General features: G+C 35.5%; 3 protein-coding genes and 1 long non-coding RNA gene across 9 annotated transcripts; 2 read left to right on the top strand and 2 right to left on the bottom strand.

Moving 5' to 3' along the window:
• Nucleotides 1–312: 312 nt before the first annotated feature.
• Nucleotides 313–2,688, bottom strand: LOC126917869 (RNA-binding protein with serine-rich domain 1-A-like). Of its 3 annotated transcripts, none has more exons than XM_050725238.1 (7): nucleotides 2,512–2,688; nucleotides 2,180–2,235; nucleotides 1,906–2,074; nucleotides 1,683–1,811; nucleotides 1,287–1,595; nucleotides 959–1,206; nucleotides 313–864 (listed from the first exon to the last, which is right to left on the bottom strand). In XM_050725238.1, the coding sequence occupies exons 3-7, from the start codon at nucleotides 1,908–1,910 to the stop codon at nucleotides 575–577; spliced, it is 981 nt and encodes a 326-aa protein (XP_050581195.1). In that variant the 5' UTR covers nucleotides 1,911–2,074; nucleotides 2,180–2,235; nucleotides 2,512–2,688; the 3' UTR covers nucleotides 313–574. The 3 variants fall into 3 exon arrangements, with proteins under 3 accessions (XP_050581195.1, XP_050581196.1, XP_050581194.1); XM_050725239.1 differs by having other exon boundaries at nucleotides 1,906–1,951; XM_050725237.1 differs by having other exon boundaries at nucleotides 1,906–2,235.
• Nucleotides 2,689–3,220: 532 nt separating this feature from the next.
• LOC126917868 (palmitoyltransferase ZDHHC8) lies at nucleotides 3,221–10,552 on the bottom strand. 3 transcript variants are annotated; one of them, XM_050725236.1, is made up of 10 exons: nucleotides 10,404–10,552; nucleotides 10,154–10,275; nucleotides 9,913–10,070; nucleotides 9,673–9,845; nucleotides 9,356–9,550; nucleotides 9,136–9,280; nucleotides 8,352–8,566; nucleotides 8,094–8,288; nucleotides 6,123–6,304; nucleotides 3,221–6,029 (listed from the first exon to the last, which is right to left on the bottom strand). In XM_050725236.1, the coding sequence occupies exons 1-10, from the start codon at nucleotides 10,493–10,495 to the stop codon at nucleotides 5,611–5,613; spliced, it is 1,896 nt and encodes a 631-aa protein (XP_050581193.1). In that variant the 5' UTR covers nucleotides 10,496–10,552; the 3' UTR covers nucleotides 3,221–5,610. The 3 variants fall into 3 exon arrangements, with proteins under 3 accessions (XP_050581193.1, XP_050581191.1, XP_050581192.1); XM_050725234.1 differs by having other exon boundaries at nucleotides 3,221–6,304; XM_050725235.1 differs by having other exon boundaries at nucleotides 3,221–6,304; nucleotides 8,094–8,267.
• LOC126917874 (uncharacterized) lies at nucleotides 7,380–8,145 on the top strand. The gene is made up of 2 exons (XR_007711107.1): nucleotides 7,380–7,585; nucleotides 8,073–8,145. It is a non-coding gene; the product is annotated as an uncharacterized LOC126917874 (long non-coding RNA).
• Nucleotides 10,393–15,660, top strand: LOC126917870 (troponin C). 2 transcript variants are annotated; one of them, XM_050725242.1, is made up of 3 exons: nucleotides 10,393–10,541; nucleotides 14,990–15,410; nucleotides 15,511–15,660. In XM_050725242.1, exons 2-3 carry the CDS (start codon nucleotides 15,008–15,010, stop codon nucleotides 15,537–15,539), a joined length of 432 nt encoding a protein of 143 aa, XP_050581199.1. In that variant the 5' UTR covers nucleotides 10,393–10,541; nucleotides 14,990–15,007; the 3' UTR covers nucleotides 15,540–15,660. The 2 variants fall into 2 exon arrangements, with proteins under 2 accessions (XP_050581199.1, XP_050581197.1); XM_050725240.1 differs by lacking the exon at nucleotides 10,393–10,541 and adding an exon at nucleotides 14,540–14,706.
• Nucleotides 15,661–15,720: the final 60 nt, after the last annotated feature.

Raw genomic sequence — 15,720 nt, 5'->3', positions numbered from 1 at the left:
TGTCGTTTCTAGTACTTCTACCAAGCCTGAAACATTTAAACAGTTCATAAAGACCTCAGAAAAAAATATTACGAGTTTATAAATAGACACACTGCCACTACACTTTACGACAAAAAAGTTTAAACTTTTTATATTTCTTTATGAGATTACGCTTACATATTACATACTTATATTACTAAATAATATTTAGTAATAATATTTCTTCTGAAGTCTTCATGTTTTATATTTAATACTATCGTGTATGACAATGTCTCAGAATACATTCTTTTATCCGGGGTCGTCGGCCTTCAGGTACCAATCAATAGCAATATATTTATCACGTGTGAAATTGATATATTTCAAAAGCAGAACTTGCGGATCACGGACGGTGTTTTAGTCATTGACAAAAACTTAAATTGTCACAAACACCACGTGGACAAGTGTAGTGTATTTTTGAATGCATAATACACTTTCCCAGTCAATATGATCGAATGAATTGGTAAAAATTGTTTTGCTTAATATATTAAGACGACCAATCAGAATGAACTGACTTTGGTCAAATTCAGCTCTTATTTTATATGTACAAAAAAGATTGCTATCGAGAACTGCTAGAACTTGATCTCGTGTAGCGACGGTGCCGATGTCGTGGATTATTTGGGGGACTACGCGAACGAGTTCTTGGTCTACGTCTTGGTGGCCGTGGGCTTCTGCGACGATTAATTGGTGGTGAACGTCTCCGATAACGAGGAGGAGTATTTCTACCTCCACCACCCCATCGTGGAGGCGCTCTTCTTCCCATTAAAGGTGACATCCTCCGCATCGGTAACGGTCGTGGTTTTGGTAACAATACTGGGGCAGCAGTAATTTCCTGACCGTCTATTTGTCCTATAGATATATAGGAAAAATACTCATTAAATTAAATTATTAGTATCTATTAACAAGACAATAAGTAAGAAAAAGTTCGAAATTTTGTACTTACCACCATCCATGTGTTTCATTGCATTCTCAGCTTCATCTGCTGTTTCAAACTCCACATAAGCAAAGCCTCGTCCTTGATTTGGATGAAGCTTGTCCATCGCAAAATCGACCATCTTTATCTGACCATATGTAGAAAAAATTTCCATAATATGTTCTTTAGTAACATTACGGGTTAGATGTCCAATATGTATTTTTGTTGGTCTAGGAATTGGTGATCTTTCCCTACGTTTTCTACGTGGTGAAGGTGATCTATAATACAAATTAAATGAAATAAAAAAGAAGTTACAAGTAAGGCTATTTGTATACATGATCTCAATTAATATTTTCACCTAGAGCGTCCTTTGGGTTTCGGTTTATCAATTACAGAATTACTGCTCTTCTTTTTATCTTTTTCTCTGTCCCTGTCTCTGTCCCTGTCTCTATCCCTTTCTCTTTCTCTTTCCTTTTCCCTTTCTTTTTCTTTATTATCATGTCTACGCGAAGCATCTACACTCTTGCTTCTGCTTCGTTTTCTTCCCCTATCCCTAGAACTTCCAGAAGAACTTGCTGAACTTGTAGAGGTAGTACTTGAAGTAGAGCTTGATCTGGAACTGCTTCCACTGCTTGTGGACGATGATCCTGAGCTACTATCAGAAGAACTGTGAAATGTGAATAATAGAAATATATTGAATATAATTTTTCATTTTTAATTATTAATTCTATCAGAAAAATATTTGTTTCCTCACCTACTGCCACTGCTGGACGTTGAGGCAGCCCGCTTTTTTCTATCCCTTTCTCTACCTCTTTCCCTCTTATTTTCTTTATCAGTGACTTCAGAATCACTTTTACCCGTGCTATCTTTACGGCTGCGTGCCCTACGTACACATGAAAACACCCGGTAATGACGAGGTTACGATTAAACTAAAAAAACAAGATCAAAACGGTAAAAAAATAATATGGATTACTCACATCATAGTATGATATAAATTTTCAGGTTATAGGTGTGGTTTCGGCCCTGTAAACGTAAGAAAATCTTGTTGAACGCCGTGCAAATGCCAATAATGGCGGACGGTGCCGCTAAAAGACAGTCGCCAATTCACAGAACACGTTCTCGTTGTTAGTTACGTATTTAACAATACTGCATGTAAACAATATATAACATTGACAATTAAGAACTTTATTCCATCAACGAAACATAATGAAATAACATACAAGGTTTATGAAGTGTACGAAACAAAATTACCAATAAAATGACACGGCGCTCGCGTCGTTATTCCCGCCGGGTTGCGGCCATATTACCTGAAATCATAAAATTTATGAAAATCTAACCAAACAATAAAACGACCATTTTATATACTATTAAACTAGTTGCAGGATAAATAATACAACTACGTTTGTTATTTGATATTTTTTTAGCACATTAACATAGTTATGTTTCAATTATATCTTGTATCACTCATATTAAATATAACAACAAATGTAAAAAGTGCATATCATTTAATATCGAATCGTTTCAAGATCATGAAACAATAATAAATTTCTCTTATCATGAACTTAAAAAGTAACATAACTCACTCATTTGTACAGTTGTGCCCAAAAATACATGCATGAAAAGTATTTTGCCATTGATAAACCCTGCTTTTTAATTTAAATTAACTACTTGAAACTAAAAATCATTAAAGATATATATTGTTAGCATCTTTTAATAATTATGTTATCTATGTATCCACGTGTAAATTTCGATCAACATTCATAAACTGATAAGGCTACTTATAATCTTCTTTATGAACACTCCTATAATAAGCCGCGCTTTTCAAATTCGTTCCTCATAAAGAGTATTCCTTGTAACTCATAGTTACTCAAGCTGTAGTTAACTCCTTAACCTACAACTACGGGCATAGCCCGTAGTACGATAATCGGGCCAAACGTAAATTCTCGAACGTAAATCGTAGGTTATGGGGTTAAGACAGTACAAGATAGACGATGATTTTATTAGGCATAATTAAGTAGCTCCAATAACATATCACGTGATACCTACATCTACTCCGGGAGTGGAGGCACTACATAGATTTCAATGTCATCTCTACCTTTTTTAATTGAGTTCATGTACCACGTGATACGATCATTCGAAACCACCATCATTAATTTTAATTTCTGCCCTTTTTAAAAATCTGGTTTGACTCAATTGCAAGAATGAGACGTAATTGATACCTGCAAAATATAATAATAAATGCAATAAATAATTAAATCAAAGATATTCTAGCACAATTAGAGTACAATCAGCTTGTGTTTCATGAATTTTATTTTTGTAGATTGCTGCAGCGATACGTAAGTACCGAAATGTATATGTATGTACATTTAAGTGATAATAACGAGCAATATTTATGTACAAGTACACCGAATTATAAACACTAAACATTCGTCACATTTTACGCATAATCCTCTAAAGCAATCTGTTTTAACGTTGTACCAGTCCTTTGTTTACTTTTATTTACTTCTTTTTCAAGTGCTCATTATGTGAAAACTACATAATTGGAGTAAAATATGGAAAATCGTATGTTTCCTTTGTTTTGGCACAGCTCATTGTAAAGAAAGGGAAAAATATATATAATCAGAAAATAAATAGGAAACGAGTAACGCGTTTTATCAGTAGCGCCAGCAATGGAAGAAATATTTCTAATCATTTTTGTGTATCCATTGTTCTTTTCTTTTTTATCAAAGATATCGGATATTCGTCGAGGAAATGTTTCTTTAGCCTGAAAATATTCGATGTTTGATAAGCCCTTTAGCAGAACGATATGTGCTATTTAACAATAATAATTCGATTACCAATTTGTCGCAAGGTAACTGGGCACGCAATATTTCACGATTACCTTACGCATACACGGTTCGCAATTATTCCTTAAGCTTGCATAATTGATAATATTGGTCTCGCATACAAATACATAATACAGAAATCGCCATGCAATTTTTTTTTAAGCAGGGTATATTACAAACTTAACAGTAGCTGTAGATATATCAATAAATTTATGCAATATATATATATTACAAAATTGTATTCCCCTTGTTAACAAAGTCCGTTATTTATGTTTAATTTTTTTCTGTTTTTCTTTTCTTTCTTCTATTATCGAGTAATCATCCACCATTGTAAACGTTTAAAACATACTGGTCTGTCACTTGCTTTCTCGCCTAAATATTCTAAATATTCTCTTGTTATACATCCATTCGTCCATCCATCCGTTTCCTCTTGGCATTCATACAGTTCTCTTTCGTATATCTTTCTAACCATTCTTCTTTTGTTTTATTTCGTAAAAATTAATTGATCATATTAGTGGTCACATCGATAAAATCATCATTTATAACAAACAAATGAAATCATTATAAAGTCTTATATTTTTTTATTATTTACGTATAAATATTGTTAAATATGTATATTAAAAATTTGCTACACATTTCATTTTACACGATTATTTTACACAGAATTCGTTATTCTATCCGGATAATGACTTAAATCGATTAAGTAACTTTTTGTTAACTGGACACGAACTCTTCTTGCATCAATGAAGATAGGAGACTATAGTAGCGGGTTCGATTTTCATCCTGTTTACAGTGTTGCTCTACTTTCGTCTGTATTGTTATACAACGAAAAAAGAACACGACCACGAGTCAAAACCGACCCTAAAAAATGGTGCGCAACGATAATCCCTATTTTCTTTGTTACTCGTCTAATTGTGTATTTTGATCGATAAGGAAAAGAAAAAGGAAAATTAATCGATGCTGCATTTCGAGAAATTGAGTCACGACGTCACGGTATCAAAATCTAAACTGACTTTATACTGAGTACTAAAAAATAGAATTGTGTACGCTGCTAAACGAGGGAAAATTCGTCAGCAGCTGTTCTTGCTTAGCGATTATCACTAAGCGTTCGGAATTACTTTCGTTGACGCTTTCGTGACTCGATTACTTCGATCGTCAATCGGTCCGAACGCTTCTTTCTCCCTCGGATAAATGAACACGTTTTATTTCGTGTACATATCGAATTGAATGAACACCCTTTAAAAAATGACTAAATCAAAAATTTTTGCTAATAACGAGACAGACAGTCTTATATTAATCGTAGACTCGGCGATGAACACCTTTTTTTTATCGATTTGACGTTCTTCCGAGTTCAACGCGAAACAAAGAATCTAATGCATTTTCCGTTGTTAGTAAATCACAATGGAAATCATTAAACACCGATACCGATTTTTCCCGAAGATTCTTGTCTATCGACTATTATTATTCCACTGAATATATTTTAACATACCATCGTTCATAATACGCATTGTACACTGCGGGTATCACTAATAACATAGATGAACGATGACAGCGTTTGACGTCCTTGTTCCCTCGGGAAAATAATTGGCCTTGCTCTACTTGTTCCAAGTATGTTGACGGTGGATGTGGAATACGGTAAATGTCAATCAACATTTGGGCCGGAAGAACTTTATAATATCCCGACCGAAATAATATCATTTGATGTAAATTATTTAGCTGCTTCGACACGAAGATTCAGACGGATATCTCGTAAGCGGCATATGTTCTTTCCTCTTTGGAATAGGAGACGCGTAATGACGGCAATTCTTGTACAATCTCCGTCCAGCCGCAAGATGGTGCGGAGACCGTAAAGGTGGGCTATACGGATATCTCATAGTTCATATCATAAACACTAGCACGATCCGGTGTCGGTGTCGTGGGCCGTTGTGATCTGTTCTCATTAGGCGCTGACACCATTTCCATAGAATCCGTCATTTCCAAAGCTCTAACAAAAGACATTGGTCTGCGTCGTGTATCGCCTGATGTCGGAGTAGTTGGTGTCGCCATTGTGGCTTTTCGTTTCACCTGTGGCGACTGATGCGGTGGGAAGACCGGTACTCCACCCCTCATCGCAGGATGGTACGCCGTTCTAGGAGTATTCACGTACAATTGTTGAGTAGGACTCGTTGGATTGGAACGGTAATAATCGTACGGTGGTGGAGGTCTTTGCGAGGGTGACTGATGTGTCGTTGCATTTGCCGTACCGGTTGGAGCAGGATAGCTGCCAGGAGAATTATCTTTCCACATATAGACACCACGTTGAGGTGAACCCGCTAATTCTCGGATATTGTCGACAGTATTGTTAGTTCTTGAATATGAATGATCAGTACCTTGACGAACGAGCTCACTTTCTGACAAGAACCGTCGCTGCGGGCTATAACCGGTTACGACGGCACCACTAGCAGCACCAATACCGGTATTATTTCCTTGCTGTGCATCGTAATAAGTCGGTGCGTCGTTAACTCCTATAAAATCTGGCCGACGAACCTGCGTCGGCGTACCTGGATTTGATCTGCAACAGAGATACAATATTTTGATCTCTGTGCTTTTAAATACCGCACTTGATAATTGAATACTCGACAAATGCACAATAATACAGTGAACCAAGATGAATATGCGAGTGCTGAGCATTGTAGCCATACAAATACGGTTCTGGCGAAACATACAGGATAGAGAACAGCGCATCATTCCTGTTATAAAAATTAGCATCTATTCAAGAAAAAGTAAAAACGCAGCGAACCTAGGATATACATATGTATGTGGACATTTACTTGCGTGTTTGTCGACTGATACGTGTATAAATATGTATATAATGCTGGATATTCCGACAAATATGTCCATCTTAATGTCTTTATTATTCACATAACAAATGAAAATGTTATTCAAAAAAGTTGCATGGTTGCAAAAAAATGTAATACAATTTTTTTTTCCTAAATGAATGTCCAATTTTGTATGATCAAATTTGATAAAATAATGGATTCCGTGTACACCGTAAATAAAAATTTCCATAAATGGAAAACATGTTTACTTGTTCTTTGAATGAAAATGTCATAATGAGAGACTATGTTAATACTAGGAAGTTGAAAATTTAACTGTGAATGATATTTATTAGCTACTGTTTATATTCCAAATACATATACTGAACATGTTTCATAATGAAAATAATAGAATAAACAAAATTATCATACTCAAAAGTCAGTATTTCATCGAAATTTACGGCAAAAGGTTGAATACTCCGTTTAAAAAATCGATCGTCAAATTTGTATTATATCTCCCCCTGGAAAATAATTATTGTCATAATCTGCATTGTTATATCTTTCTTGCAACCATACACATTTGCAAATAATATTTTCATTTATTACTTGAAATAATGAAGATATTTGAGGTGGACAGACTTGATAGGCACCTTTTGTATCTAGACTAAAGTATGCATTTTTCTTAAAAATATATATACATATATATTAATATGTATAATAGTAATATCTACATATATATGTATGTATATATGTATATATAGATAGATAGATATATGTATGGAATATACGCAAGAAAGCATAACTTTAAACTACGATATGTCCTCGTAGGATGAAGTTCGTGTTTACCTGCAGTAGGTTGCAACGTGATGGTAGAAAGCAGCTTCTTGCAGTTACCACCCCCTGCAGTGGGACACAAACTTATCTATATACCATATATCTTGTAATATGTACATGCAGAGAAACTAATTCTCTACGATATTATTGTGATCTACATCGCGCAACATTTTTTTTCGTCACGTTCCTTCGTCATTCAGAAGGTGAGAATACTGGTGAGAGAATAAAGGAAGAAAGAATAAGAGCAAGAGTGAGGTGTTCATAGTGAGGGACGGGGAATCTTAAGTAAACAGGCTTCACATCATGTTGAGAGGTAGCAAACAGGACATTGAAGAAGGAGACTGTTCAATTTGTATTGGTAGCGTGCTCAAGAAATGCAACGTATTATAACTATTACTAAATGTGGCGCTTCCCTCTTGCTCTCTACAACGAGGTAAATTTTTGTGCAATGTGAAAACGCCGCGACGTACAATTAAGAAAAAAAAAAGAAAAATATACATCTAAAAGTTAAATATTCCAAAAGTACTTTATATATATATATATATATATATATCCACGGAATAGAACAAATATTTAATAATTTTTATATCACACAAGATGGTATCATACAATATACACTTGCACATATTTTTCTTTCTTTCGAAGTAAGTTTAATTTGAATTTGTAATTGTTCTATTTTCGTTTCAAAAGCGACAGACAAGCATAGTATACCTGCGAATAGGACTGGAAATTGCAAGCGGAGTTGGTACTCCAATAGCTTTAATCCGTTGCGTTGTTGGACTAGCACCCCCTTGACCTTGGCCTCTTTGAGAAGCTGTGTCTGGTGAACCACTTGCTTCTGGCGATAAAGGATCAGGCGTATGGCTCCGAGAACCATTCATTCCCCTATAGGTATTGACAACGTACCTTATGTATATTGGAAAAACAATTAACAAACGATGTATCATTTGCTGTCATTTTTTATTTTACCTTGGCCTTGGGTGAGGGCTGCCTCTAGTGTGGTGCATTGGATGGCGATGTTGCGATGGTGGAGGGTGCCTGGGAGATTCACTATTCTCCACAGGTGGCAGGAAGAAATTGCTTTTGGAACCATGTCTTTGTACTGGAGGTGTGGGTTCGCAATCCGCAGATTGCGATGCGGTAGGTTCCATGTCTGTATCCGACCCATCTCGTCCAGGAGACAACTGGAAATAATAATCCAACTTGATGCTATCTTTATTGCAATAAAAAATTTATGTTCATTACCAAATTATTATAGCACGCTTTTGTACATAAATAATGCACATTTCTTAGGGATATTGGCACTCAACCAGGATGAGTAAGGAATAGGGAACTGAACAGAAAATAACTGTCGCATCTTTTTCCAACGTCGAAAATAAAATATTATGTAGAGGAAGAATCGTCACTGGAAATTGTACACTAAAGGAGAAAATTTGGAATTAACGAACAAAAATTTGTAAAACTTGAAAAATCGTGCAACATCTTCTTAAATGTGTTGATATGCACTACATTTGCGAGCAGCGATATACATTTTATTGAAGCTCTGAAGCGCGGGAAAGAATAGATTAGCATGAACCTGAAACGTCCTAAAGCGGAGTGAATTACATATCTATAATAGAACTACATACAACTGGTGCGTTAAACATCAAAAAAGCGTTAAAGTTGCATGCTAGAAAGGAAGAGCTATTTACATTTGTAAAATCTTCTTGTACGTAGTATCAGAAGTATCAAGCAAAGTTGCACTAGCTCTTACCTTATTGTAAGCATTTGAACTGGCATTTCTAACACCATTGCTGCTATCCATGTAGGTTTTTACCTGGTTCTCACTGCCTATAGTCGATATCTCAGATGTAGAAACTCCGCACCGTTTTCCTGAATACTTTTCAGGCTTAATCAAACTGAAATGTTATAAATTCGTAATTACTTATTTATTCCATATAACATTTCGAATAAAAAATTAACTAGTACATTACCTGGGGTATTGTGGTCCAAATTGCGTATAACAGCAATTGTGTAAGCAACCATGAGAAAAAGGATTGTAGCCTCCATTAAATTTACCCGTTACCTGTTCATTTGTTGTACGTCCTCTGGAAACAAGTACTACGTGAAAGCCAGTCAGTCCAAAGATTGGAATGAACAGAAGTATAACCACTCCCATAAGTACAAGTCTATTTTAAATTTAAGGATTGTAAAATACAGTAAATACAGTTTGCAGTAAAGAGATTTATCACTTAAAATTAACTGCAGCATCTCCTAAGATTGCAATTATTAATTTAGGAAAAAAGGATACGCCACAATAGTATCCACTTCACCCAACTGTTGCTTACGTTCCAATACAAAATATAGGCAAAGTCCAAATATACTGAGCATATGAAAACTAAGTGACAGGAGAAAGAAAAAAAAGAACCTGTAATTCCTCCTACCAATACAATTATTTACCCATGGGCAGTGATGATCGAATGTCTAGAAATATAAAAAGAAAATTAGACTTTCATACAACAGAATCATTCAAATTACATTGAATGTATACCTCAATACAATGATTGCACACACTGCAATGTGAACAACGTGGAGGTCTATAAAACTTGCATGTAACACACCATTTCATACGAACTGTAATGCCATTGATTTCTACATTTTTATATAACGGAGCATGGAAATCATCTTCTCTATCCTCATCAGGAGGTGCTTTAAAAGAAAATCATGTTACTTCAGGAACTATATTTTTGTAAATTGTATTTGTAAAACTTGCACTTCACGTATAAACATACCTTTTGGAATAACACCTGGATCCATAAATGTTGCTAGTGTAAAATTTGCCAAAACAAAAAAGGTAATGACTCCTTGAAGAGCAGGTACCCATGTCCCCCATCGAAACACGTAATATTGACAGCTAGAAGATCCAAGTAATACATAGTGAATACACGTCTTAACAAAAAATTGGTATATTCTTAAGAACGAAAACAGGAGCGCAAACACTGCGGCCACTCACGAGAAGGTAGACATGTGTGCGGAACTTACGGAAAACAGAAGAAGAGTGTCGTGGTGCTTAATAGGGCTGTCCAGGCAAACGTAGCTGGTAGATACCTTGTCTTTACATCGCATTTCGGCATTCTGTACACTCCACTTCGTGGTCGACGATTAACGAATTATTAATGGGTAAGATTTCTGCTACCAGAAAACATGGCCGCGTCCATCGGCACTGCTTATTTGCAAATTGCGCGATCCGTATTTAGCACGGATTTCCATTCGCGCTATGTCTGTACATTCGTGGCATTTCGATAGTCTATCCGTCTATTACACGCGCGTCACTTCAGTAAAAACATCCGTAACGTGATTAATATTTAAGCACTTCTGCATGCACGATCCGCGAACACACTACCTTGCTGACATAGATATATATGTATATAGATATATATAATATACATATATATATATGTATATATTGTGGCCGGACAGTGAGCCGTGCCCCCTCTAATACAAGCGTTCCACAATATGATCCATCGAAACCTTACGGTTCACTTTCACGATTCACCATTCTTCTATGTCTATAGAAGCGTAATCTCAGCTTAATGTAGTCATATGTAGCTTAACGTCGTTACATGCGATATTTCCAAACCTTCGCAATTTCGAATTTCGTATTTACCGACAGAAAATATGAATTCTTACTAAAAAAAACTTCCTTACCGACGATTCTAGGGAACTCTAAGCGCTAAAGGAAATCATTTCCACCGACCCATTTCCTTCCAAATGCTCCATTTTTTCTCAAATCGTTATAGCAAATTCATTCAAATCTTGATTGAGTACATATTCTAACAGTAGTATTAATACATAAATTGATCTTCTTACACACTTTTTTCTAATAAATTGTCTACAAAAAGTTACACGATGTTTTATAAATCTTATTTCAAAATATAGTAATTGATCAGGTTTTTATTCTGAACATAGGCAATGTTCATTTGTTAATGGATTTATCAATTTTTTAATCAATGTTATTGAATCATCAAATTAATTTGAATATTTAAGTTCTTCAAATCTCAGGAAATTGGAAGATATTCTTAAAAGTATGGAGAGGAGGATTCTACTTATGGAATAGGAATAAATTAAATAAATTTTCTTTTAATAAGTTTCATGTTACGAAATAATTAAATATACATATTAACTTTAATTATACTATTCATATATGCGTTGCATGTACATAGACTATAACGTGTAGAATTTATGTATATGATGATAAATGCATTGGAATAGAAAATATTTCCATAAAAATTCTTTTTTAGAGTATCGTGTGAAAACGAGAATTAGCTTAAATTTCATAATAGCGAGCAAAAAACTGTCAAGGAAGGACCGTTGCGGCGGCACTATATTAGGAAGTATGGCAGGAGGCCAACCAGATGACGAACTACAAAATAGCGAGAAGAATCCCATCGATACGAATCATCTAGAATGGATAACATGTTTTACACACACTCGTTTCATACATTCGACATGTTTCGCTAATTTGTATCGATACGGTTTAAACTAAGTTATCATGTCCATGCATTAAATGCTCATTGCTAAATTCATGGCTTTCGGATTGAAATACAGTCTACTATTAACGATGCTTTACCACCCACGTCGTACATTTAAGAATTAGAACAGAATTATGCCACATACCGGGGAACTTTGTTATATAAACTCGGTTATTATTTAACTTTTACAATCAAGAATCCATTTTCAAATGAATTTCGTTGCTTCATAGGATCTAAGAATATTCGTCTTTTGCCTGTTAAAAACAATGCATTTTATAGTCCGCGAACACTATTATAAGAAATTGTATTAGAGCAATAATGGATATCTTATGTAAGACCATTACTCAAATTAGAGACACACAAAAATTTAAAGAAACATAGTTTATAAATATTTCAACATTTTCAAATTTAGAAAATATATTTGGAATCTAGTAGACAGAGGGTGTAGACCTAAAAAGTAAATCCTTGGAATTTTCTTTCGCAATTATGCAATTATAACGTTAAAAAACAGAATTCGACGTATAGATTGACTAAACTGCAAGAAAGATCGCAGATAATGTGATATTGCTTTAACGCAACGTTGGTCCTTAATGACTTTTTTGATATCAGTGACACGAAATAATCTGTTATCTTCGTTGCTCTCGTAATCATAACTTATCGTAACGTGTCTTCTGAAACTGAACAGCGATAGAAGTTATCCTCAGCTGAAGTTTGCAAAGCGACTTGCAATAATGACCCAACGTTATACATACTATATGGAAGATTTTACATAATAATTTCGAGTGAAGCTCGATCTGTATGCGCCAATGAGATAAAAATGGAAGAGATGTTATTATTAGGAGAATTGATTTTTCTGAGAATTAATTTCAAGACGATGCTGGTGGATCACCGAGGGCAGTATCCGCATACCTCTTTAACAAGTCGGCTTCCGAGGAACGGCCTCGTGCCAAGGGGACGATGATTTTCAGAACTTGGCACCGAAACGTAATTGCTTTTGCACGCTCGAAACGCCGTTGTCACTCCTCGGTGAGCATTGATGAGAGCTACGCGTGGTAACATCACCTACGGTGGTGACCACGACAACCACGACGATGATGGTAATGATGATGATGCGCTGGCAACCGAAAATATTTCTAATGAGACAAATTTACGTATAACGTATCTGTTGGCCGATCTTCATATGCGCCCACGGCATTTTCAAACGAGCATCGACTGAATGAAAATGGGTTCGGTACAAACATTTTACATTCCACTGACATCCAAAGCGAAAATCTTGTATACACACGTCTATCGTGTCTGATTAATCACCTGGTACATATTATTTATAGCCGTAGACTTATCTTTTGAGAATAGCGACTTCTCACTCGACCATCGATTCCTTTCCGATCTCCAAAGCATTGTTCAATTCTTTATCCATGTGTACAAGAATATAGATTTGCATAAACATTCGAAATTTATTTATAAATTAATGACACGATATGAATCAGATTTACTTTATTTCGCTAGTTAGAGATCAGAAAACAAAATGGCCTTCGTCTTGTTACGTTATTTGTTCTCATATTCTTTCATCGTTAAAAATGTTCTTATGTATGAGAAAAATATTCAGCTGTAGAATCATTGATAAATTATATAATCGATTGTTTCAATTCTAGACTGAGATCTTTCTTAAAGGTTAGTAAGGAACTTTTTACTTTTTGAAACAAGACCAAGATTAGAATATAAAAATTGCAAAAACCGCAGCGAGGTAAGAATGATCTGCCTTGTAAATTATACGAAGAAAATATTATAAATGGACAGCTTGAATATTAATAGAAATTAAGGTAAACAATGCTTTGCCATTGTTTATATCATTATCGGTATGTTGATACGACTAAACAGAGTTAGTACAGACAGTTTTGGAATGTTTATGGAGTCAAGTAGAATAATATGCAGGGAACAGCCGTATCCTATTCGCATTTGCAGAAAATGACCACTGACCTATTTTCTCGAATCTGGAAAATGCGTGAGAATCGTTGATGAATCGTCTTGAAAGAGTCCGAAGGCTCGTTATATTTTTGTTGTTAGAGCAAACCAGGTGGAAGGTGGTGTTGTAATGGTTTGCAATGCGTGGGCAGCCGAATCTAAGAACAGCGACGTGTCTGAAAATTGCATGTAGATGTGCTTTTTTATCGCATAGGAATTATTTGCTCGAAGATAGATACTCGTGGGGAGAAGATTTGCATAATCAATGTCCGTTTGATGACATTGGATTGTATTCGCGATAATGAAACGTTTACTCGGTAAACTACGGAATGTTAATATATTTGTTAAGATAAATAATATCCAATTTTTTTACACTTTCTAGCGTTTCATAAATGAACATGATATTTACATGATACCGGTTTTCTCATCTTTTATACTTCCTTCTACATTTTCTTCTTAATCGGAAATCCGAAACGTAATGGCTATGTTATTCGAATCTTTAAATATACCGGAGGAAACCGCGATTATTGTTGTAACGAGTGAAAATAATCCACGATCCAGTAATACACCAACGACCACCGCGTTCCGATGATATAATTTAAGATATGTGATCAATGTGTACAGGTGATCATGCAATTCGAATTGCAATCTTGTGTGATTTAGCGTCGGCCTTCCGACATCACGGAGGACCCACTTATAACATATTTCATTTTTCGTCGCGTCGCTCTATTTTTGCGCCCACCAGTTTTCTAGCTGGTTTACCAGACGCTGTGGATGTCTTTATACCGGGACGGAAAAGCCGCGGCACTTCAGGTATCCGTCGTCCGCCGTGCGAGATATCCGTCACCATGGTAAGAGTCGCGTAAACGTTTGCCCTCGTCGTCGTCGAGTCTCTCACTTTGTGTTCGAATCGACGTTTACTCGGCCTCGCATAAAAATGATTGTCTTATTAGTGATTTTCTTTTATAGAAGTGAATAAAAAAACGAAATTTACATGTACACAGTAAATAATTGTGAGAAGGAATAGTTGCCGAAGATTAATAATAAATAAAAAGAGAAAATTTGTTGGAGATTGATTATACATACGATTTTTTTATGAAAAAACGCGATGCAAATTGAATTGTTACTTTACAGGAGGAAGATGAGCAAAAAATGGCTGTGATGCGAAAAGCGTTCCAAATGTTCGATACGACGAAAAGCGGCTTCATCGACACGCTGAAGATTTCAACGATATTGAACACAATGGGTCAACTATTCGATGATGCAGATTTGAACGCTATCATCGCGGAGAACGATCCGGAAGGGACTGGTAAGGTGAACTTTGATGGATTCTGCAGAATTGCTGGTCGATTCTTAGAAGAAGAAGATGCCGAGGCGATGCAGGAAGAATTGAAAGAAGCCTTCCGTTTGTACGATCGCGAAGGAAATGGATACATCACAACGGCTACGTTAAAGGAAATTCTTGCTGCTCTGGATGACAAACTCACTAGCGCGGACTTAGATGGTATAATTGCTGAAATTGATACTGATGGATCGGGCACAGTTGATTTCGATGGTATGTACTTGGCTCTTTTCTTCATTTTCATTGCAAAATTCTCAAATTAATTTATTATTGCCTTGAGTAATTAGATTCTACGTGATTATTATATTTTTAGAATTCATGGAGATGATGACTGGTGAATAATCATGGTTTGAAAGAATTGGCAGAGCGACATCGAAGACAATACATTTAAAATATTATTTTAATATTTTTGTTGGCACTAGAGTATCTTGAAACTTGTTTAATAAAACGGTGATACACATTTTTCATTTGTTAATTATTAAAAATCCTACTCCACTTAACTCTGTAATTCGAAAGAGTAAGT

Source organism: Bombus affinis, chromosome 6 (genome assembly GCF_024516045.1).
Source record: "Bombus affinis isolate iyBomAffi1 chromosome 6, iyBomAffi1.2, whole genome shotgun sequence".
Taxonomy (NCBI): Eukaryota; Metazoa; Arthropoda; class Insecta; order Hymenoptera; family Apidae; genus Bombus; species Bombus affinis.
The sequence above is the reverse complement of the archived record's forward strand: the minus strand, read 5'-3'. Positions and strand labels throughout refer to the sequence as shown.